General features: G+C 37.9%; 1 protein-coding gene across 45 annotated transcripts in view; it reads left to right on the top strand.

Moving 5' to 3' along the window:
* Positions 1-23,379, top strand: part of PTPRD (protein tyrosine phosphatase receptor type D) — a 2,254,226-nt gene that overhangs the window by 1,827,943 nt on the left and 402,904 nt on the right. For all 45 annotated transcript variants that reach the window (XM_032307482.1, XM_032307455.1, XM_032307469.1 and 42 more), the window contains one exon: positions 10,846-11,011. In XM_032307482.1, the coding sequence (XP_032163373.1) occupies positions 10,948-11,011 (64 nt within the window). In that variant the 5' untranslated portion in view covers positions 10,846-10,947. The remainder of the gene's footprint in view (positions 1-10,845; positions 11,012-23,379) is intronic.

Consider the following 23,379-nt stretch of genomic DNA (forward strand, 5'->3'; position numbering starts at 1 on the left):
AGAAAATTCATAGTTTTCTAGGGCCTGTTGCTATCTAGGAACAGAGAACAGTGATCCAAAATACTGAAAAACAACACATGATTTCTGGTTGTTTTACACGGTGTTGGTAAAGAGAGAGCGCCGTAGGATCCTTGAGAAGAGAAACTGGGAGACTTTCATCAAGTGTCAAAAGACCTCACAGTAGAGGACAATGCCAGTGCCCAAATAAAGAGAATAGAAGGCTCTGCAGCAACTTGGAGCGGGTGGGTGGTGGTGGGAGCTGCATTTCTAAAACCCTTGGCACACAGCCACTGGGGAAGCCGTCTAAATATAAATCAGACCATGTCTCTCCATAGCATAAAGCCCGCCAGTGTCTTCCCATTGCATTTCAAATGAAACCCAGTCTCTGCAATGTGGCCCCAGGTCCTGTGCAATCTGGATCCTGCTTCCTTTCCCAGCCTGCAGCACACAGCTCTCTGCCCGGCTCACCGGAGCCCAGCCTCTTCCTGGACAGTGTGTCCCTTAACCTGGAAAGCTCTTACGTTGTCTATCTTCTTGCTCCGGAATGTATCAGCGACCTTGTTGTCTTGTGCATTGGTATGTCTTTTGCACCCATCACTGTGCCTGGTGTTCAGTATTCGTGGAGCGACAGAATGAAGGAATTCATTTTTGAAACAAAAGCACAGTGGGTTTGTGAAAGTTCTACCTCAGGATAAATGGTGTATGATTATCAAACGAGGACATTGTATGAACATCTCAAAAAAACAATGTCTCTTCTCCTCTGTGTGTTACATCATGTTGACATCAGCTGTCACATAGAGCCTTTAACATTTGGTTATTACAGCAACTGTTTGACTTCTCAAGGGGGTTGGTGGACAAATGAGCAAAAGCTCTCTCACTCTCTCTCTTTTTTATTCATTGCCACTGGAAATATATCTGAAGAAAAATCCAAATTGTGGAACATCTAGAACAGTGGAACTCCAGTGATTTGTGTGGCCTGGAAAATAATCACAAAACTTCTATTTCTGTTTATTTTTTTATCTCATTTAGAAAAGTCTCATTTTGTCTGTTTGACAATATATGTAGTTCATTAGTAATATAGGAGGCATATATAATAGATAAATACATATTTTTCACATGCATTTTTAAACAGGCACTATATTTGTATTGGCCTCTGTGTACCATATTTATGTATGGGATGTATGGACGAGTATAACATCATAAGTTTGTAGATGATGAAAATTTACACTACGAATAGTTTTGACCTGAGTGACAATGCTGTGGGAGAAAGTGAGCACGTTTTCTAAAAGCTTAATTTTTTTTTTTATGATTTTATTTATGTATTTGAAAGAGATCACAAGTAGACTGAGAGGCAGGCACATGAGCGGGTGTGCGGGAAGCAGGCTCCCTGCTGAGCAGAGAGCCCGATGTGGGTCTAGATCCCAGGACCCTGAGATCATGACCTGAGCTTCATGAAGGCCAAGGCTTAACCCACTGAGCCACCCAGGCACCCTGCAAAAGATTTTTACAAAAGGATATGATAACACATCATGGTTAAATCTACGATTTAAAAAATATTAGAGGAAACATAACAAAAACAAGGGCCAGGCTATTAAGTTTGTGAAGAAAACATCATTGGACATAGCACAAAAGGTAAATAAATTCCTAGAAAGATGGTATTTTAATTTGGGGCTTGGTCCCCCAAACACACACTGACTGTTGTCCCACATTAGCCTGCCGCATCTTCCCCTGTTCACTCCCTGTTAGTAGTGGCTGCTTTCCTCCTTTGGAAGATAAAAATCTGTGTTTTGAAAGGTTTCTCTGATGATGCTTAAACGCAGCAGAGAAGTTCGATTGATGTTATTGGACATTTTCTTTCCTTTCAGTCATGTGAGCCACTCGTTTAAGATTATAGTCAGTATCCAGAAAGTTTGGGAGTGAGGAAGTTAGTACACCTAGTTTGTAAGGAGGCTTTGAATTACTTTAAACGTTGTTTCTGATATAGGTACTGTGTGTTTTGTTTGAGGATTTTATAGAAATATAGTAAAAATGACAGTATTTTACAAAAGCATTTTTCTGGAGGTCTTGAACAGATTTTCTAAAAGAGTGACTATAGAAAAGTATTTTTTTCGTTGCTGACACATCTTGGTATGGGAGATGCATAGTGCCTTTATTGCTGCAGGAAATTTTTGTACTTTATTATCAAATCACTTCATAATGCCAACTGCTTTTAAAAAATGTCCATTATGTGTCTTCATTCCTTCTTTCAACGTGGCCATGTTGCCCTAAGCAACCTTATAGTAAAGAGCACTCAGATTGGTATCTTTCCACGTGGGTAACTGTGCTGTATAACGCTGCGAATTCACCATCTAACACATTCTTATTTGTTTCCAATTAATCTACATGTATTCTTGCTAGAATTTAAATTAAAGAGAAAAACCCCATAAAAAAGAACTTGATGGTAATATGCAAAATAAATATGTCTTATGGTGATAAAAACATGTGTCTGCATGTTATTAATTCAATTACTAACTTGTCAGAATTTTTAGAAAACTAATTCTGGTTAATCATTTCCACTTCTAAACACACCTATAAAATCTTTGACTCTAAGATACTCAGTTATACAATAATGGGTTACTGGGTTAAAGATTGACCTTCTGGAGAATTTTTGACTCATGGTATAAACTTTCATTTGTGAATTATTTATCTATGTAAGACAATGACTCTCAAATACTTGTATTGAGTGAGATTCTTTCAACCTTCCTTCTTATACCCCACTTTTAAGATTTTCTTCCTTCTTTATCTGAGGGAATCCTTATATTGTCCCTCTCTGCCAGTTAAGGGAGAGACTTTTTCTTTATGCTGCTAATTTTAGAATTAACCACAGCTTCACCTAAGCTAGTAAGTCAGAGATGATAGAAGAAAAATGAGAAACAAATACAAGATACAAAATTGGTCTATGTTGTCAACCCTGCTCTGAGACTGACCAGATGTGTCTTCTGAGATTAATAATTTCATTATGTTCTTTTGCTTCATTCATTGTCTGCTAAAGGAGTGGGTTGCCTGAGATGACTTTTAATTTTTTTTTAATTTTCATTAAATTGTGATTCCATTCAAGGAGACACATAGAGGTGAGGAAGGTACTAAGAATAAAGAAGAGTGCAATATAACTGGATACAATAAATATGCGACATGAGGAGAGTGGAGGAGAGGGTATGTTGGATATCTATGTTTAATATTTGTCCCCTCTACCTTTCTTTAGGTTATGTTTCTATTTGCTTTAATAGCCATTTATCTGGTTTCTTCACACAGAATATAATTCACAGATTTTCAGAGAGATACCAGCTGAAGTCATGATGTCCATATTGGGAAAATGAAGAGAATATTCCTTAATTCCACATTCCACAGCCATTCACAATGACCTCTCACCATTGCAGTTTCTATCTGTTGCTGGCAGTGATTTGCAAGAACATTGCTTGGAACTGAATATTTCCATCCGGGACTGTTCCCTCAGAGAAGAGCTAAGCTCCCAGCATGAGAGATGGGAACCATGTCTATTCACTGACAGACATCAGTGCAACAATGTCTGCGCCATTTAACAGATTCATTCTTTTAATTGGTGACAATATTTATGTCACCTAAGCCTGTGAACTGAACTTCTCATAAGGCAAGCCAATTTCAATTCTAGCATAGGACAAAAAGGGAAATTTGGGAGTCATCCGTAGTGTTTGACTGCTATGCCCAGAAATTCTAATCTGTTTTGAGTTTACATACTAAAACCGTACTGAAAACACCTAAAATTGTTGGGTTTAGAAAACATGTACTATAAACAAGCATTGAAAAATTCCATTTTTTTTTTTTTAATTTAAAAATTTTCCTCAACATTAATGAACCTTTCTAGCATAGTGTTTCCAGCCTTGGCACTGTTGACATTTTGGGCCAGGTAATTCTTTGTTGTGGGGTGGGGGGCTATACTGTACCTTGTAACATACTTAGCAGCATTTAGCATTCCTGTCGTCAACTGCTTAGATGTCATTAGTGCTCTCCTTATGTCGTGAAAACAACAACAAAAAAATTTCTCCAGACATTGCCAGATGTCCCTGGGGAGGTGGCAAAATCATTTTCAATTGAGAGCTACTGTTCTAGAGCTTTGGTCGCTCTGAGGATGGAGTTATAGATATACCACCGTGAGTAGGCAAAATTGGTTTTCACTGAACTCTAGTAAGAAAGGATTTAAAAACAATTTAAAGACCATCCTTTTATTTTTAAAATCTTTTCAAGGAAAAGAAGTAGTCAGTGTTAAAGGGAATAGTAATTTCCCCACAAATTAAAAAATTTACTAAATAAGTATAATAGATCATGTATTAATAGATTTCTTTTCCACTGTGTTGATGGAAATAAAACAAACAAAATGGAAATAAAAATTAACACATTGTTATCCATAATATATTTTAAAAACTAAAAACATTTTATTTTTTTTTAAGATTTTATTCATATATTTGAGAGAGAGAGAGCAAGAGAGCAAGAGAGAGAGCATGAGTGGAGGGGAGAGTCAGAGGGAGAGGGAGAAGCAGACTCCCCACAGGGAGCCTGATGATGGGGGTTCCATCCCAAGATCACGACCTGAGCGGAAGGCAGATGTTTATCCTACTGAGCCACCCAGGTAGCCCAAAGCTAAATACATTTTGAACAAAAAATATTTTGTGTGTGTGAAAGAAGGAATACCCTTTTTGATTTTAAGATAATGGAAAAGAAAAGTCATATATAGTGAATTATGAATGACGGTTTCCATCCATTTAAAAATGCCCGAAGTTTAAAATAATAGTCTGTTCTGTTGTTTGGATAAGAAGTGGCTGGATTGACTATCTATACTTTGTGAAATTGATCATTTACTCATATTTAATATGTGTTTTTGGAAGAGTGGAACACGTAGCAGAGTCCCAATAGCATGTTGAAGAGAATTGTATTTGATCTTTTCCAATGCCAGTTTGATCAGCATCATATAAAGCTAGGTGGAAGTAATCGCATGCAATAAGCATTTAAAGAAGCTACATGCTTTAAAGCCATCCTCCTTTTCAAATCAGAATTATAGTTCCATTTCTAGAGAGAAAATAGGCAGGAACATAAGGTATTATTTTTTTCCTCTCTATCTGTTTTTTTTTTCTCATGGCATACTTCACTTTTACTTCTTGAAAGGGAAAAAAATGGCCAAAGTTAATCATGTCATTTTGTCATTAATGAAAGTAACTAATATTTATGTCTGCCTCAAATGTAAAGTTTTTACATCTTGCAGAGACATTATCTTATCAATAGTAATTTGAAAAGAGTCATACTATATTAAGCTCAGATAAATGGCTTTTCTCTGTTATGTATTAAAACTAAACATGTAAAGAGCCTTTTTATAGTATCCATATTGATAGGTATCATTTTACTCTTCAGATATTCTTATATAATTCAGTTGATTTCTTCAAAGAATTACTATGTGCTTACTTAAGAGTCACCTGTCTTCATATTAAGTCATAGCCTACGCCAAAAATGAGATGATTGAGTTATTACTTTGTATTTATATGTGACAGTTCATAAAGTCTCTTTTTTCCCTCCCCAATTTACTGCCATGTAATCATGTCTAGGGCAAAATACTGAAAAATATAAAGTTTTGATATATTGTGCTATTATGGGAAAGAGTATAATTTTGAGAAGATTTGAGTTTCACTTATAAAAATAATTCCTAATATCCTTCAATTTAAGTGTTTTATCCAGGCATGGATTGGATAAAGTTATTTTGTCAGTGTTTTATTTAACTTAATAGCCTTTATCCACTGTCCTTTTTCTTGGTGTGTTTTCCATGATGGGCTTTGAGGCTTTCAGCGCATATTTATTTAAGAATGTTTGGCATAACCCTCACTCATGTTAATCAGTTGAATGTGACCATTTCATAAGAACTATACAGATCATTTCCTATGGATGTGTACAGATCCTTCCTTTACATTATGTGGAGTAGTTTAAAAAGAAAAAGAGAGAGATACTTGTTTTTTGGCAGGGTAGTGGATAGAGATGGGGAAGTGAGTGGCATAGAGGTTAAGTGGATTTCCTCATATAATACAATGCATCTTTAGATTCTGATTATGAGGAAGCCAGGACTGCAAAGTCTAAGTGTTCCCAACTCATTGTTTCCATCTCCAACCCTGAAAACCTATGTAGTGTTTATTGCTATTGTGTTCAATGCTGTTGAAACATGTAACCATAGTCTGTGTTGTCCAAAAAGGCAGCCACTGGCCACATGTGACTATTTAAACTGAAATTAAATTTAGATACAATAAAATGTTTACTTCCCCTGTTTCACTAGCTATGTTGAAAGTAACCAATTATTAGTGCAGATAAAGAACACGTCTATCTGCAGAAAGTTTTATTGGATAGCGCCGGAGGATTCCTGTACTAGCTTATGATAAAATATTTAGGCGGCTATCTCCTGGTGGAAAAATCCTATGAATAAGTGAAATGTTGGAAATTTATTTTTGTTTTCTTTTTTCCTTTCATGTCCTTGTGTTGTCACTGTGCACTGAGGGCAGGGAGTTCGCAGATGGCCCTCAGAAGCCTCTGCCAGCTTGCTCTTAACTCCAGGCGCCTACACCCCTTGCTTCAGCCACAGCAGCCCTGCTCATGTCTGTTTTACAAATTGGGGTTTCCTGGTAGCACATCTTGTGCACAAATGGTTGTTTCTCTTAAATGATTGGAAACCTTCTCTAGTCAATTGGGAGAGACCCGACCCTTCGGGAGGTTGATCAAAAGAAGTCATGTTTTAGGACTTCTTCCTTTAGCACGGCATCCTCCCAACTTAGTGTCTGTCTGTATGGATAAATGCTCAGTTAAGTCTCACTGCAATATGATTGTTTCTAAGAAGTCGAGAATTGAGAGCAGGGTGTCGTTAGAAAGCTCAAAAGAAGCAACCTGATAAACAGTGAAATAAACAATGATGCCTAGTTTTCTAGTGATGGCAGGTTTTTGTTTTGTTTTAAGATCTGTGGAGATTTTATTTAATGAAACATTCTTTCCCTTTCTCTCCCTCTTTTCAGAATAACGATTTGATCCCTTAACTCCCTTCTAGAGTGACAGAAGTAATTTTTTAAAATTATTTTTGAACTTATGAACCCATGGATTTTAGGAGGATGTGTTTCAGTAAATTGTAGCTACTGTTGCCCTTGCTGTCAGATTGTCCTACATTTAGCTGATGGGTCCTCATCACCTTGGCTCCTTGTTTTTGAATATAACCTAGTAGTTCCTGAAAGTCTCACTGCTTCCTCATGTGACAAGATGTTACACAATCATTATGCTTATTTCCTGCATAAAACCTGCAATCATTCATTTTGCTAAGGAACTTGGGATTTTTAAAGAAAGAAAAGTTCCAGTTGCCTCTTTTCCCTTATGTTAACAGAAACACATGCTACAATACAAAAGGCTGGAAAAAAAATCCTTCAGATTCATATTAATTTGAATACGAAGATATTTTTATAGGAAAGGGTTACAATGTTAAACTGAAGGTAAAGAGTTGAGTCCATGGCAGTTACATGATTACTTGAAACAGTAGTCTGTGAAGGCTTTCAGGCAGGTGCACTCTTTGTTATCCCATTTCAAATCATGTTGTGCACCCTGGCCCTTTGAACTGGCAGCTTCTATAGCTGTCCACGTACAGAAATACAAAAGTAGTTGTTCAGCTAATTGGAAATCAACAAAATTATTGTTCCTGAAGATCTTTGTCCTATAAGCAATAAGAGACGAGAGAGCTTTAAATATGTTTTTTGTTTTATTTTAAACTTAGCTATGTGGTTCAGTGTTATCTGCATGTCCCAGTTAAAGAAGACTTCAGAAGGCAGGACATATCAAAATCCAAGTTAAGCTAACCTGTAGTACTTTTAATATCTTTGAACGCCTTTTCCTGCTCTTTTCATTGCAACGTGCTTGGCAACCCTTTCTCTAGGATAAAAGAAACTGCTTGTAATATTTGTTCATCCTCATTATTTTTGCTGTCAGTGTTTCCTTAAAAAAATCCATTTCCCATTTTTGTTCTAAAATTTAAACTCCACGTTACTGATATGCAAGCCACATTTCCCTTTTGGCAGTGTTACCAAGTAATAAACAAGATATGGAGTGGAGATTAGCCGGAATGAACATCTAGAATAGGTCTTATCTTCACACCTCTGATCTTCTCTTGCCATATCCAGGCCAAGGACATAGCCCATTTAAGTATAAATATGTATGTTCTCTAACTGTATTCATTCCTAGATCCTATCACTGTTTTAAGTCTAGAGGTAACATTTGTAGGTTCATTTGGAAGAATTTGGTCCTCTTATGCCACTTTAGTCAGGTAGAGGAAAAAGCCAAATCACTTCTTCCCTGAGAGAGCATTTCATACATCTCCATCTCTGTGATCGCACCGAGTCATTATGTAGCAGTTGGCTCTGATACGCTTGCACAGACACAAATTGAGTCCGACAGGACTGATGTCTCCTGGACTTCGCTGTCATTTGAAAATGCTGGCATGAGGATGGGAACAGTGGGGAGGGGAGCAGAGCTGATTCCCTTAGCACTTTTCCTGTAAAGTTTTGAGAATTCTAGCTTTTGATAGCTGCGAACTGCCTGGTAAGTTATTTTCCAGATGAGATTGATAACAATAGCAGATTTGGAGCAGCTGGCTAGCTTTTGGTTTCAAGTGGATGTATTTCAATGTATAACTTGCTATTTCATGCCAACCACAAATCTGTTAAAAATAAAAAGGGCTAGAAGTGGATTGGTAATTACAATGATCCCCACCTTTTCATTTAGCTTTATCTTTCCTGCATTCAAATGATACATGCATAGTAATGAAAAAGATAAGATCTTTAAAAAAATTTTATTCTCAGGCTCAATCAGGCTATAGTATCTCTGTTACAATACTTTTTCAAGTACAAGTTATTTTGGTGGATTAGGTTATTTCAGGATATCTCTAGTATTTCCTGTCAAGATTTTTGTACATGTTTTAAATATTCCAATAAACAAAACTTAAAAGTATACTGTTTCATTTGGCAGAAGAATTCTGATTGTCATCCTCAAGTTTTCACCATGATAGAGGAAGCAATAGAATTCAGTGCTCCCTCCCTCTGTATTCAGAGCCTACTCTGTGTAAGACGCTGCGCTAGATTTCTTGAAGTTTCCTGTAGGAATAACTATTTATCACCCGACGAGTCATTACTTCAGATTAGTGCTTGGAGCAAGTCGGTCATGGCTGCCCTTCTTTTCAGCTCCTATCCAGACCACCATCCCCTGTGGTCTGTGTTACTTTTCACGGGATACTTGCTCTGGGCCTAATAGTGCTGAATTTGTGTGTTAGCTCATCTTTTCAAAGCCCATGTCCTTGTTCTGCTCAGAAACACTAAGTAGCTTTATTCATGATTTGCTGAGTAAGGTCTGCTTGACTTGGATTGGTGTTCAAGTCTCACCATGACCTTTTCCTTTCCTTTCCTTTCCTTTCCTTTCCTTTCCTTTCCTTTCCTTTCCTTTCCTTTCCTTTCCTTCTTTTCAAGACTGAACCATTTTCCTTTGCCTCATTTTCTTCTGCTTTCCTAATGAATTCATTACTCAACCCAGTGGAGTTGGAGTCCTGAACCAGCTGCCATCAGCATAGCTCAGGAACTTGTTAGACATGTAAATTCTGAGATCCCCATCACAGACCTAGTGAGCCACACACCAGGCATGGTGCCCAGCTATCTGTTGTTGTTGTTTTATTTTCTTTTCGCCCAGCTATCTGTTTTAAAAAGCCTTGCAGGTGATTCTGATGCATATGGAAGTTTGGGAAGCCCTACTCTTGCCAAAGCTGGAGACTCATCTTTTCCAAAGTTCCTTTCCCACTGCCCTGCCTTTGTACAGAATTCCTGGAATGCCTTTCTCTCTTCTTGGTTAAATCCCAACTGTATTCCCAAGCTCACTTTGAGATACCGCTTTATCTCTGATACCGTTGCTGATCCTACGTTTCATGGCATTATTTGGTTCTCCTTCCTGACACTCATCACTTATTAACTTATACTCGTCATCTGATGTATCTGTTTTATCTTTTCTAGTAAACTAGAAAGTCACAAAAGACAGAATCCGACTAATTTTTTTTTTTTTTTTTTATTTCCTGGCCCTTTATACTAAGTGCATTTGCACAGAGTAGGCTTTCCAAAAATAGTTTGTGGCTTATTGGTTTTACATAGAAGATTGAGAAAACTAAGCTATTGCCCAGGAGACATACAAAAATCCTGTTAAATCAAGTAGGCTCATGCTAACTATTGTTTTGACTTATTGAAGCTAAACTCGACTTGAACATTGATGTGTCTTCAGGGAAGAAGCCAAATGTGCTTGTGTAAAAAATTCTAACCTCTCCTCTTTAGCTGGAGAAGTTGAATTAGCCCTGTCACTTCCCCTCGTGCCAAGAAAGCCACTTCCATTATTCTGTCAATAATAGACTTTTATCTGGCATGTGACGCTTCTCTTAAATCTTTCTCATACCATTGCTGTGCTTTCTTCCACCGACATATTCACATTGTGTTTCATAAGAAGTGACAGTTGCTTCTTACAGAGCGTTGTCCAAAAGGTGGCATAAGCAGAGAGTGGAATTCAAGGTGGTTGTCTTCAGCAGAGCCTGACAGTGGGAACAAGATGGGCTCAGGCTGCCCCATTTTTCAAACAAACTTGCTTCCCTTCTCACACAGAAACATCCCAGTTACAGTCGCTTCTGTCTTTACAGTAGCTTGCGCCTCTCTGGGTGGTGGTGACGGAACAAGGGGAAAAGAGTAAGAAACTAAGGGTCTTTGTGTTCTCTTTCCTTTTTTGTCTCTCCCTCTGCCCTTACAGGCTCTGAAAGTGTTCCAGCTGAAATTCCAGAGCAGACCGACTCGCCGCAGCTTCAGAGGCAGTGATCCCTGACTGCCAGCGCCCGTGCCCCCAAGCTGCAGGATGGTGCACACTGCCAGGCCGCTGTTGCTGCTCCTGGCTCTCTTCCTCCACGCGGACGCTGAGAGTAAGCCATTCTCCCTCCTTTACGGGGCTGTGGCCATAACCAGTGGTTTTGTTCGCAGCTGGCAGCGGGCTCAGGGCCTCTGAATACGTTTCCTTTGGAAGTAAATCCTGAGACACTGTGGGATCCTCCTTGGCTACCAGCCAGCCTTTGAAAGAGATTATTGACGTGACTTCCTTACCATTTCCTCTCTCTCTCTCTTAATGCCCCTATTCTTGGGCATCTAACTGCTCCTACTGTTTTGTCTTTTTTTTTTCTCTTTCTTTCTTTTTTTTTTTTTTTGGATAATCTTACCAGCTCGGTGGCAAAGATACTATGAGACCGATGATGTAACTCAAACTGGGGTTAACCAGTTGGTGGTGCCAATAAGTAAACACTGTTCAGACCCATTAGAAATTTCTTTCGTATTGTGGATATATCTATGTTTAGAAAAATGCACAGTGTCACATCGAGCCCAATTAAACTTCCAAGCCCCTTGTAGCTGTCATAGCAGCTGTTCTGATGTACTGTTTCCGACAGCTGTCGTCGAGTACAGTATTCAAACAAATCAAGCAGAACTGACAACTCTGTGGCTGGGTGAAGGGTGTGGAAGTGTAAGGAGAATTCTGTGGAGTACAGACACCAAAGTTTGGTTTATTGGACTCAATTTATGAAACTGAGCTTGTGGTCAATTAGTTTGCCAATTAATGAGAAGATCATATCTCCTTCGTAATTAGGAAATCATTAGGTCTACCTTGTTTACATATGTTTCTTTTCCCATCTGGCCCATGGCATTTTGGAAGAGATAGTACTGAGGAAGGTCATGTCTCTGGCTTCGGCTCACTGACATGGCTGGTTTCTTCGTAGTGGTGTAGCTCCTGAGCAAGTTACCCATTCTCTTTGGGAGTCCCCTGGTATTATGGAAATGCATAACATCTGCAGTCATTAACTTTTCCCTCTGCTGTCTATTTCAGTGAGATTAAATCTGATTCATGCTGAGGATGTTTCAAAGACAAGGATCCTGTGTCATGTTTGCCCCTACCTATTAAGTGAATTCTGACAAAAATTTCTTCAATAGCAGCCAATTTCTTTGTTTAAATAAGGGCTCTGTTTTCCAAAGCTTTCCAGGAGTGAAAGGAGTCATGTTAATAACAGGATACATATGGAACATGCATGTTTTAACCACATTCTCTGGTTAATAATGTATATAGTCTCTTAATTAGCACTTCAGAGTATTGGTTTAAGGTGACGCCAAGGAATGTCTAAGACAATGCCAGCAAATAATTAACTGGGAAAAGACCCAAATGAAAGATGCTCTTGTTACTTTAAAGCCATTTATGTCAAAATCTATCTTAAAGTTGTAATCTAAATTTAGTTTATTAAAGAAATCAGGCATATGGCTTTATTTTTCTGTTTTGGCTAGAATGAAAAAGTACATTGTTTTACAACTGTTAATTTTTGGCAAAAACCTGTCAGCACCCTGGGAATCTACTTTAATTTCAGATAGCATTAGAGATTTCCTTAAAATTACTAGATATAATTGTCATATATCCATGAAGTTATGCTTCCAGATAAGTAGAAATGTTTTTCTACGAAGCAGTTTTACCTTCGTTTAAATCTCTGGTGGAATGTAGCAGACAGATGTCAAGTACTCTTGGAATTGTTTTAAAAAACAATCTCCACTCCAGATGATCATCACCTACTCCTTTCCCTCCTGCTCTTCCCCTTCTCCCTCTACCTCCCCCCTTTAGCACACTTCCTTGATAGCAGCCTTCCAAAAGGGAAAACAGGGGCCACAATAGCAACTTTTAGTTCAGATGTTTACCAGGTTATATGTTTATATGATAATCAGCTCCCGAGCTCAAGATGTAAGCTGAAAAAGAGTCATTCTCTCTCACTCTTCCCATGGTGACTAATGAAAACGGACAGACTTTGCCAGAATAATTTGTTTAGTTTTCCCTGGGTCTACTCCAGCCTTGCTTTAGTATGTTTTCCCTTTAGCCAATTTATTTGACGTTGTTGAATGGGATGTGTAACCCAAGAGATTCTCGAGGTGAGAGGAAAATTTAACCATATTTTTTAAGGTACATTTTGAAAGAAGAAAGAATATCACTTATCGATCTATTGGAGGACACTCATGGTACATAATAACACATGGTTGGAGATGTGCTTTTAGTCCCTAAAGGATGTTTAAAGAACCATTGGGAAAATGGGTCCCAGATTATAACCTATTAAATTGTGCTGCTACCTTTTCATAAAACACTGGGGGAAAAAAAAAAAAAAAAAGACATCCTAAGTAGCACCGAAGAAGAATTAGATTTTTTTTTTTTTCATCATCACATTAATACAGTATTTCTGAAGCTCCCATTACCTGGGATACTGGTTTGTTACTCTATGCTTTGATTAGCACACGTAGCCATGTTTTACCTAACTCTATTTTGGAATTTTTACAAGGAATCAGGAGTTCTATTTCAAAATTTAAGAGTAACTTGTCAGAGCCATTTGAGAACAATGAAATAATTTTTAAAAATCCGTTTGCCCATTTAAGAAAGAGAACTGTGTGGGGGTGGGAAATGGAAAGAAGCCACTCTAGTTCACCATGCTAATTTAATGTGCTCTGCTCACTGCCTTTTGAAATGATTAACTCCAAAAAGCCAAGGAGTCAGGATTATCATCTGCTCTGTGGAAGTCATAGTAAAGTACTAGGTGTGATGTTGCATTAAGTAGAAGAGCTCTTATGAGCCTTGGTTCAAACCCAGGTCGAAAAATTGTGATAATATCCCTTTAGCAGAAAATTATAGTCTTTGCCATTGCCAATTTAAAGTGCCCCACAGATCCCCACTATTACAAAGGCTAGATGTATGCAGGGGCCTTATTTCTTTTTATCCCTATGTCTTGAGTGCTGGAAATGATTTTGCTTGTTTCTTGAATGTGGGTACACATGGTAGAGCTGTGGTCTCAGTGTGACTTCGGTTCGAGCACAAACAGTAGTTTCTCCGCCTGTCAAGCCAACCAGTTTTCTGGCTTAGATGGTCTGATTGAGGTTCATTCTAGTTTAAGTGGTTGCCCGATTGAGGTCAGATTTTGTCTTAGGCAGTGGTCTGACTGAGGTCAATTCTTTGATAACATGAATGCAAATTAAAAGTAAATTTATACTAGCATTTTCCTGGGGTGTTTTTCTGTTGGCTGAGTTTTCATAGCAATTTCTGATAGTTTTATTTCATGTGTAGCTTTAGTTTTTTTATTTACTAATCATTTTAAATTTTTTTTTGTTTTTTGTTTTGTTTTGTTTTGTTTTGTTTTGTTTTGTTTTTACCTAGGTGCAGGCTACAAACCTGCTTTTAGGACTTTCTTTCATCAAACTGGTTTCACTGTAATAAAATCACTTATTGTTGACTGTTGCATTCTAGACTTGAGTTTATACTTTGACAACTGTAATTTGACCTGAATAGTTATTGGATCTTCATTGGAAACAACGTTTGATAGTCTAATACCTCAAATTGCTTACCTCATTCATTTTCTGTTACTTTTTGCATTTTTCCATGTCAGACGGTAAACATTCCCTCATTTTCCTCCCTTATTGTAAGGAAACTTCTTAGTCCTTGTCTACTCACTGTATTCCTGTCTTACATAAAAGAAATGAGTCCCCCCCCCCCTTTGGTATTGTATCTACTATATCCATTGGCATTAGAGAATAGACTGGCATACACATAGTAGGAGAACAATTCTTACCTCATGTGTTTCCTGATGGGCAGTATGGAGTAATGGTTCAGAAAGTGAGCTCTAAAGCCAGTCTGGTTGTAAGTTCTGGCTGTCCTCTGTAGTCTGGAGCATGATACACCATGCTCTTTCCCTCAGTTTCTCTATCTTTAAAATGTGAGTGATGGTGATGATGATAATCATAACGATGATTGTATAGGAAAGGTCCTACTCCTGGGTTTTGTGAGCATTGAATGGGCTAATGTAAAATACAAAATCAGCAGATGACATATGATGGGTTTTTAATAAATGTTAGCTATTATTGTATCATTATGTCAAAAACACATAGCCAATGGTGTTATTGAGCAGTTCTATGAGGTGATGTGCTAAGATGCTTTTTTATTTGACCTGCAGATTATCAAAATTTTGGTGGTTGATAAACCAGGTTTTCTCACACCATGTTAGTGACTAAACTTGCTTCTCTATAAAGTCCAATACATAAGAGATCCTTGAAACTCTTGTATTGTGAATTAAACCGAAGATCAAGAGGAAAAATTATAAAGCATACTTAGTCAAGCTAGTCAAGCTTGAAAAAAAAGCTCCTCTCCCAGACTTACTAATTTAAAGTTAATATGGGGGGCGCCTGAGTGGCTCAGTGGGTTAAAGCCTCTGCCTTCAGCTCGGGTCATGATCCCAGGGTCCTGGGATCGAGCCCCGCATCAGGCTCTCTGCTCCGCGAGGAGCCTGCTTCCTCCTCTCTCTATGCCTGCCTCTCTGCCTATTTGTGATCTCTGTGTGTCAAATAAATAAATAAAATCTTTAAAAAATATAAAAAATAAAGTTAATTTGCCTGGGGTCTAATTAATGAAAAGTACCCCATCCTTCTGTTCTGTTGCTTCTTATAATGGATTTTTCTGAGCTGCTCAGAGAGAGGAGTTATAGAGATCTACTATAAACAAATATTCTACTATATGGGCCATTGGACCAGAAAGCTGGAAGTGCAGGTGAGCTGGGTACAGAAAAGAATAAATGGCTTTTCATATCATTATAAACTATTCTGTAAGAAAAGAAAATAAGGAAAATAATTAAAGGGCAGGGCAAATTATTTTTTTTTTTTGCATTTTGCAGAATCACTTCTGAGAAGTAGCCTAAGTCATGCAGTTGGACCTTCCAAGATGAGGTTAGAAAAGGAAAGGATGTCTTTTTTATGTCATCAAAATGCATACCTCTCAGCAGTCAGGCCATTTCACACTGAGAACATTAATATGCATTAAAAACCACTTTTTCTGTTTTTACTTTAGACTGTGACTATTTGGGTATGTATGTATGTATACCCTAAACTATTTAAACCGTCCTTTAAAAGGTAAATATTGCCTGGGTGATGAAGATGTTCTAAAACTAGATTGGTGTGATGGTACCAATTGAGTAGACACCACTAAATGCCATTGAATTGTATACTTTAAGTGGGTGATCTGTATGTTGTATGTATTATATTTCAGTGGAACTATCAGAACAGAAAAGAGAAACTGGTGCTTAACCTGGCAGTTTGGTCAGATTCCCTTCAGTGTATGCACCCTGAAAGGAGGGTGTGCTGATTTCTTTAGGCCAGTTATGATAGACCGGCTCACTGAGGAGAGCAGCAAGAAATCCAGTTCATTTGCCAAGCTTATCGATGTCTTCCTTGTTTTCCCTTTCTCTGAATTTACAGATGTGTGGCAAAATAAAAACCTTGCCTTTCCCTCCACCTCCTCCCACTCAATTTAAAGTAGCTAAATTAGCAACATCCATCTGTCTGCCACAAGGAAAATATCCCAGCTATTTTACTGATCCTTAAGCCCCTTTGCAGAGTGTTTGTGGCTTTCTGAATTAATTGCTCCCAGCAGAACTGTACCTACCTAGTGAAATTAAGAATATGTCACTAAATCAACCAATGTGTCCAATTAAAAGCATTTTCTTGATTATAGAGGGACTTGATGTTAAAAAAAAAAAAGAAAGAAATCCTAACTATGATATGTTTCTTACCTCTGATCTCTGTGATGAGACCCTTTACTCAAAAGATAGAACAATATCTGAAATATTGATGAATTACTTCTTGCTATTGCTAATACTCTGATTATTCTGTTCTGTGATCTCCTCGTTTCTTTCCTTTTACACTCTTAATTTCTTTAATTTTTCTCACTTAGCTATTATTTCAAATAACCTTGATTTGTTTGGGATCCCCATCACTCTGCTGCCCATTTTGCTCTGCCTCACTCATTTTTAGAAGCCAACTCTCCCCCCCAAAAAATAGAACATAGAAAACTCCCAACCAGTGTCCATTTTGAAATTAAGTATCAAAGACAGAAGTACTGGTGATGGGATGGAAACCGATTCTCTTACCTATAGTCTTGTTTTCTCTTTTCCTCTGTTAGCTTTAGCTTCATGTATTTATTCACCAAAGTCATGTGTATATGTGTGAACACTTGTATGCATGCTCCATGGAAGGCTTTGTACAGAATGGTGGAGATAGAAAAAATTAAAGAATGTTGTTTCATATCTGTTTGTAATCTACCTTCAGAATTCATTGCTCACTTTTTAGAATTCTCTCAAGCAATATTTTCAGAATTTATCTTCAGAGGAGAGGTAGTACTTAAGACTATGGACTCAGGAGCTGAAGTGTATGTTCAAATCCTGCCTCTGCTATATAATTATTCTGAGCATGGGCAAGTTGCAAATATCTGTGTGTCTCTCATCTGTAAAATTAAGATGGGAAATAGCACACTTATATGGTTATAAGATTAAATAAAGAACTACTTGCAAAACATCTTGAATAATAGGATTAAATATTCACTAAATGTTAGTTGCTATTATAGTTTTTTTCTCATTAGCTTGCATCATTTCCAAGTTGGTAGCATCTATGTTTAGATCTCTGTTGACATTTATTACCCCATTAACTTCATAATTTGAGCAATATCTTTTAAATATGTAAATATATATCTTTATATATACTTATGCTTCCAAAGAACATTGACTCATTGGCTTATTCCTGTATATAATAGTCACTTTAGTAAATGTTTATTGGACATACTTCCTGTGCCAAGCATTGACTTAACTACTGGAGATACAATAGTGAGATAAAGAGATATGATCCTTGCCCCAAAGGGCTTACACTCTAGACAGAGACAAATATTTAACATTAATCTCAAAAATTTACACTTTCTGAATGTGTTAAATCTTATGAGGGAAGAAAATAGGGAGCTTAGTGCCCAGTCTCCTCAGAAAAGTAATAGAAAACTTTCCTGAGGAGTAATTTTTTTAAATTTTGAAATAATTTTAGACTTAAAAGAAGTTGATAAACTGTACAAGAATTTCCCATGTCACTCAGTTTTCCCTAAAGTAATATGTTATATAATGATTGCACTTTAACAAAAACAGGAAATCAGCATGAGCACAATACTATAAACTACAGAGTTTACTTGTTTTATATTAATTTATTTTTTAAAGGTATATAGTTCTTTTAAATTTGATAACATGCATAGTTCTGAGGAGATGGTTTTTGAGCTAGTATCTGAAGGGTGAAGAGAAGCTAAGTAAACTATATTTGAATGGGCTGTTATGGTCCAAGAAAGGATGTGTTCCTGAGCCCTGGGACAGGAATACTTAGTGTATTCTGGAGACTCAAAGCATGGATGTGCCTGGATCCCAGACAGTGAGGAGAGAGAATTCAAATAAGGCTGGACAATAGGCATAGACTGTCTAATTCAAGCCCTCATAGAACTTGTTCAAGATCTTGGTTTTTATTCTAAGAACAGCTGGGGGAGTGACAGAAAAGATTTGCATTAAAAAAAAAAAAATCCTTGTGGCTGCTGGGTCGAGAGATGCTTTGGAGTCAGGCCAGCCAGAGTGGCCTTGGGATCTGTTGGGAGGCTGTTTCGAAGCTATGGAAATAATGGGGGTACCAGACCAGAGTGGTGGAGATAAGGGAGGCAGGACAGCCTTGATACTGAAAAAGAATTTTAGTTGACGACTGCGAAGTGACATTCTCCTAGAACTTGTACCATGTACAAATTATTATAATTTGGAGTAAAAGAAAAGACCAAGTTAGTAAGAGTTAAGTAATCCTTTATTTTTAACAAGGCATTATATATTCTTCCCAAAAATGTATCACTGCTCATTTTATAATTTCCCTTTATGGTTGTCAATTTCAGGTAATTTTATTTAATCTTTGTGGTACTATCTGTGAAGAAAAGTGGAATCAGACTGAGTTTAAAATTGTGAATGAGATTCAGTAACCTTACTACAAAAATATTTCAAGTTAGTTTTGTTCTCTGACAAAAGTTTTAAATTCCATCTACAGTTTTTTATGGGTTTTGCAAAATCACAGCATGGTGTTATGACAGTCATTTTATAGTACAGTTATTAAATGTGACATTAAAATATTACTAAGTACTTATATCTTCATTTTAAAAAACACACAAGATTGGGGCACCTGGGTGGCTCAGTGGGTTAAAGCCTCTGCCTTCGGCTCAGGTCATGGTCTCAGAGTCCTGGGATCGAGCCCCGCATCGGGCTCTCTGCTCAGCGGGGAGCCTGCTTCCTCCTCTCTCTCTCTGCCTGCCTCTCTGCCTACTTGTAATCTCTGCCTTTCAAATAAATAAATAAAATCTTTTAAAAAAAAATTAAAAAAAAACACACAAGATTTCACTTTTAAGCTAAAAATACAGCATACATAATAGCAAACCTATTAAAAAGAATACATTCCAGTGGTTTTTCTTTTCTTTCTTTTTTGTTTTGTTTTGTTTATTGTTAATTTTATTTATTTTCCCCTCACTCCTTAAAAGTGTTTGCTGTTTATCACTAAAAAGGTCTTTTACAGCTTTAAGTTATAGTGACTTCAAGTTGATACAAAGAAAACCCCTGTAGTATCTATATTTTATTTTCCTTTAAAAGTACATTTAAGGGGTGCCTGGGTGGCTCAGTTGGTTGGTTGGGCAACTGCCTTCGGCTCAGGTCATGATCCTGGAGTCATAGGATCGAGTCCCACATCGGGCTCCCAGCTCGGCAGGGAGTCTGCTTCTCCTGCTGACCTCTCTCCTCTCATGCTCTCTCTCTCTCAAATAAATAAATAAAATCTTTAAAAAAAAAAAAGTACATTTAAGGGGCACCTGTATGGCTCAGTGGATTAAAGCCTCTGCCTTTGGCTCAGGTCATGATCTCAGGGTTCTGGGATCAAGCCCCACATCGGGCTCTCTGCTCAGCGGGGAGCCTGCTTCTTCCCCTCTCTCTCTCTCTCTCTCTCTCTCTGCCTGCCTCTCCGCCTACTTGTGATCTCTGTCAAATAAATAAATAAAATCTTTTTTTAAAAAGTGCATTTAAATCACAACAGTTAATTTTAAAATAATAATATTTCATTAAGTAAACGCCCATGATGTGCAGAGGAGAGGGCAGCAAGACGCGGTTATTGACAAAAAATAAATGAACAGTATGAGTTTGGATGGTGATACATGCTTCAAAAATAATAATGCAAGTTGATGTGCATAACAGTGGAGGTGGGGTAACGGAAGGACAGGGCACTGCATTTTATATCAGGGAAGGTGTTGCTCAGCTGAGTGATGGGAAGAGATCAGCCATGAAAAAGTGGCATTCAGGACCTCCAGAAAAAAGAACAATGATTTGCAGAGAAGGAGCCCAGTGTGTTCAAAGGACAAAATAAGGCCCAGAAGACTGAAGCACAGTCAGTGGGAAGAGATGGGTAGGAGAGGCAGGGAGGGTCTTGATTCTTTGCCCCTGTAGCCCTTACAAGAAGTAAGTGAACCAAACTAAGAAGTTTGGATTGCCAGACAGAGATGTAGGGAAACAAATATATTCTTGGTATATCTGTCTGTGAAACCTGAATTGGGTGCTTTGAGCTCTTACTAGATCAAAATTGAACATATTTTCTACAAATAATGCATTGCAGGGTTGGTACAATTTCTTGTTCAAGTTATAAGCCATTGTCTAAATAGCTTAACTGAAATTTCCTTTGTGCCAGCCAGTATAGATTTTGAACCCTAAAGCCTTTGGCTAACAAAAGCACAAATGTCTGCTTTTTGCTCTTTATCTCTGGCCAGTTTTGCTTTTCTTTTAAAGCAGATGATAGTTTTACGTTGGAAACATGTAATTAAGTCTGCATGTCCCTTCATTGATATCCATAGCTGGAGAGGATTTAGGAGGGGATGTATGAAAAGCAGATCTGTAATTGGAGGGTGATTGTCAACACTGACTTGCAGGGAAGAATGAACTTTAATAGGTCTTTCTCTGCATGCTTCCATGTAGTCAGGGTGATAGCAATCAACTCCTAAGTGATTCTTAGCTTGTATTTCCTATGCAGGTGAAAGCATTTAAATAAAAGTTTTCCTAGTTAACCTCTTCCATTTGGGGAAAAAAATCTATATGGTTTACGTGATTTAACATATCTGGACTTAGTTTTAAGTCCAAAGGGGATATAAGGTAATAAATAAAAGGATGGTTATTAAACCATAACTTTAGTATATTTACTCCAGAATAGTACATGTTGTAAACAACCACATTTGTCTTAAATTCTAGCCTTTCTGCTTACCTGGAGGATATCGTTAATTCTCCTGACCCTTTGGGAATGCCGACGTGCATTACCTGATGCACAGTGGCTGTTCAGTAAAGGTTTGTTTTCATCCCGTTGCAGATGTTGTAATGCCTGACTTTTGCAGAAGCTAGCTATCTAGCATTTTCACCTAATGCAATGATTTTTAGATCAAGGAATCAAGCAGCATATCCTTTAGATCAGCAACAACAAAAACAACAACAAAAAAACAAAAAACGAAAAAACCAAGCAAATAAACAGAAGCATCCACATCATAGATTTGTATGTTACCTATGTGCTGAACTCTACACGAAGTCTCCCCATGTGGGTTTCTGCCATCTGTGCAGCCTTAGCTTGGCATATTGACATTCTGGGCTAATTCTTTATGGTTGAAGACTGCCCTGAGTATTGTGGGATGTGTAGCAACATCCCTGGCTTCTTCCATTGGCACCTTGACCTTCAGTTGGGACTACCAAAATGTCTTCTGACATTGCTAAATGTACCCTGGGAGGCAAAAGCACCTCGGGTTTAGAACCACTAATAGTACAGAAACTCTGGAACAGAACTTGGGGCAGAGGGTGGGAGAGGTAAACACCTTTCCAACTTCTGTGGGGTTTGAGAGGAGGAAATTTTGTCAGACCAATGATAGACCTTTTAAAAGTTCTTGCAATCAGCTATGCTGACTGGGAAAGATTAGCCATAGTTCTGTTTAGTACCCGTTGATGACCAAAGGTAGATTGTCTGATCTCGTCATGTCTCCGTTTGGTGGTCTTGAATATCTGATGGTAATGGTAAGGGTGCCTTGAGAAGTAAACACTGAGCACTGTTAGGTGTTTAGCACTATGCTTCAAACACAGTAAGCACTCAGTAAAAGTTAGCCAGTACTGTTATATTAACTATGTATTTCATACTATACGAATTTGATTCTGTTACTATATTATTTTTATTTTAGCAATAAAATGCAATTTTATCTCCTAGCAATGATTGTAATAATACCTTTCCCTTGCATAATTATTTAAACACTTTTTATTTTTAGTCTAATTTGTTCCGGAAAATTCTAGCAGTAGTCAGTATACCTGTTATTTTATTTTATTTTATTTTATTTTTTTACAGGTTTTATTTATTTGAGAGAGAGAAAGTGAGAGACTGAGAGTACACAGGTGCTCCTGAACAGAGAGGAGGAGCAGAGGGAAAGGGAAAAGCAGACTCCCTGCTGCGCAGGGAGCCTGGTGACCTGGGGCTTCATTCCAGAACTCCAGGATCATGACCTGAGCTGAAGGCAGACACTTACCTGGCTGATCCACCCAGGTACCCTAGTATACCTTTTATTATCACTACTTCTCAGATAAAAGAAATCAAAGGTCAGAACAGATAACCTGCCTGGAGCAAAAGGATGGAGTAGGTGATGGCAAGGGACCTGGAACTCACCTCTCTTGACTCCTTGACCAGGCAGGAGGCAGGTTAGTTAAAAGGGGGCAGGTACAGGAACTCAAAGGCACAGTGGTCAGAGCCACAAGCAGACAGCCCATGGGATACCCCCGGTGCAGCGGCCCTGGAGGCCCAGCTCTGGTGCAGTTGTCCAGTAACCTCACTGATAGGTGGGGTGAGGATTCAGAGTCATGGTGGAAAGATTAGATCATATCTACAGTTTATGCACTATATAAAAATTAGAGAAGCATCAAATGGCTTTTAGAAAATCTCCTGTCTCATTTCGATCTAAAAAAGGAGAAAATACTGTCAGTTTGGAAAATGTTGTATTCTGTGCAGCCAGTGTTTTATTATAAAATGATTTTTAGTTTTTATTAAGCTTTCTTGTTGCTCTTATCTGTCCATTTGATTCTAAATTGTCAGAAGTAAGGTCTGCCTTCAAGATTTTATCACTGTAATCATAATGTCATCATTCTCCTAGAAGTGATAGATTGGAAATCAGGGCCAAGATATTTTACAGCTCCTTTCAAGGTGCCATCTGATTATCCTCCCCTTGAATGTGCATTGATACTTTGATTTGCTTTAACCAATAGAATGTTGCAAAAGTGATGCTACTCCTCTGCTGGGCCTAGCTCTTAGAAGTCTGGGGGCTTCTACTTCCTCTCTTGAGTCATCATAGAAAGATACC

The sequence above is a fragment of the Mustela erminea genome, chromosome 12 (genome assembly GCF_009829155.1).
Source record: "Mustela erminea isolate mMusErm1 chromosome 12, mMusErm1.Pri, whole genome shotgun sequence".
NCBI lineage: Eukaryota > Metazoa > Chordata > Mammalia > Carnivora > Mustelidae > Mustela > Mustela erminea.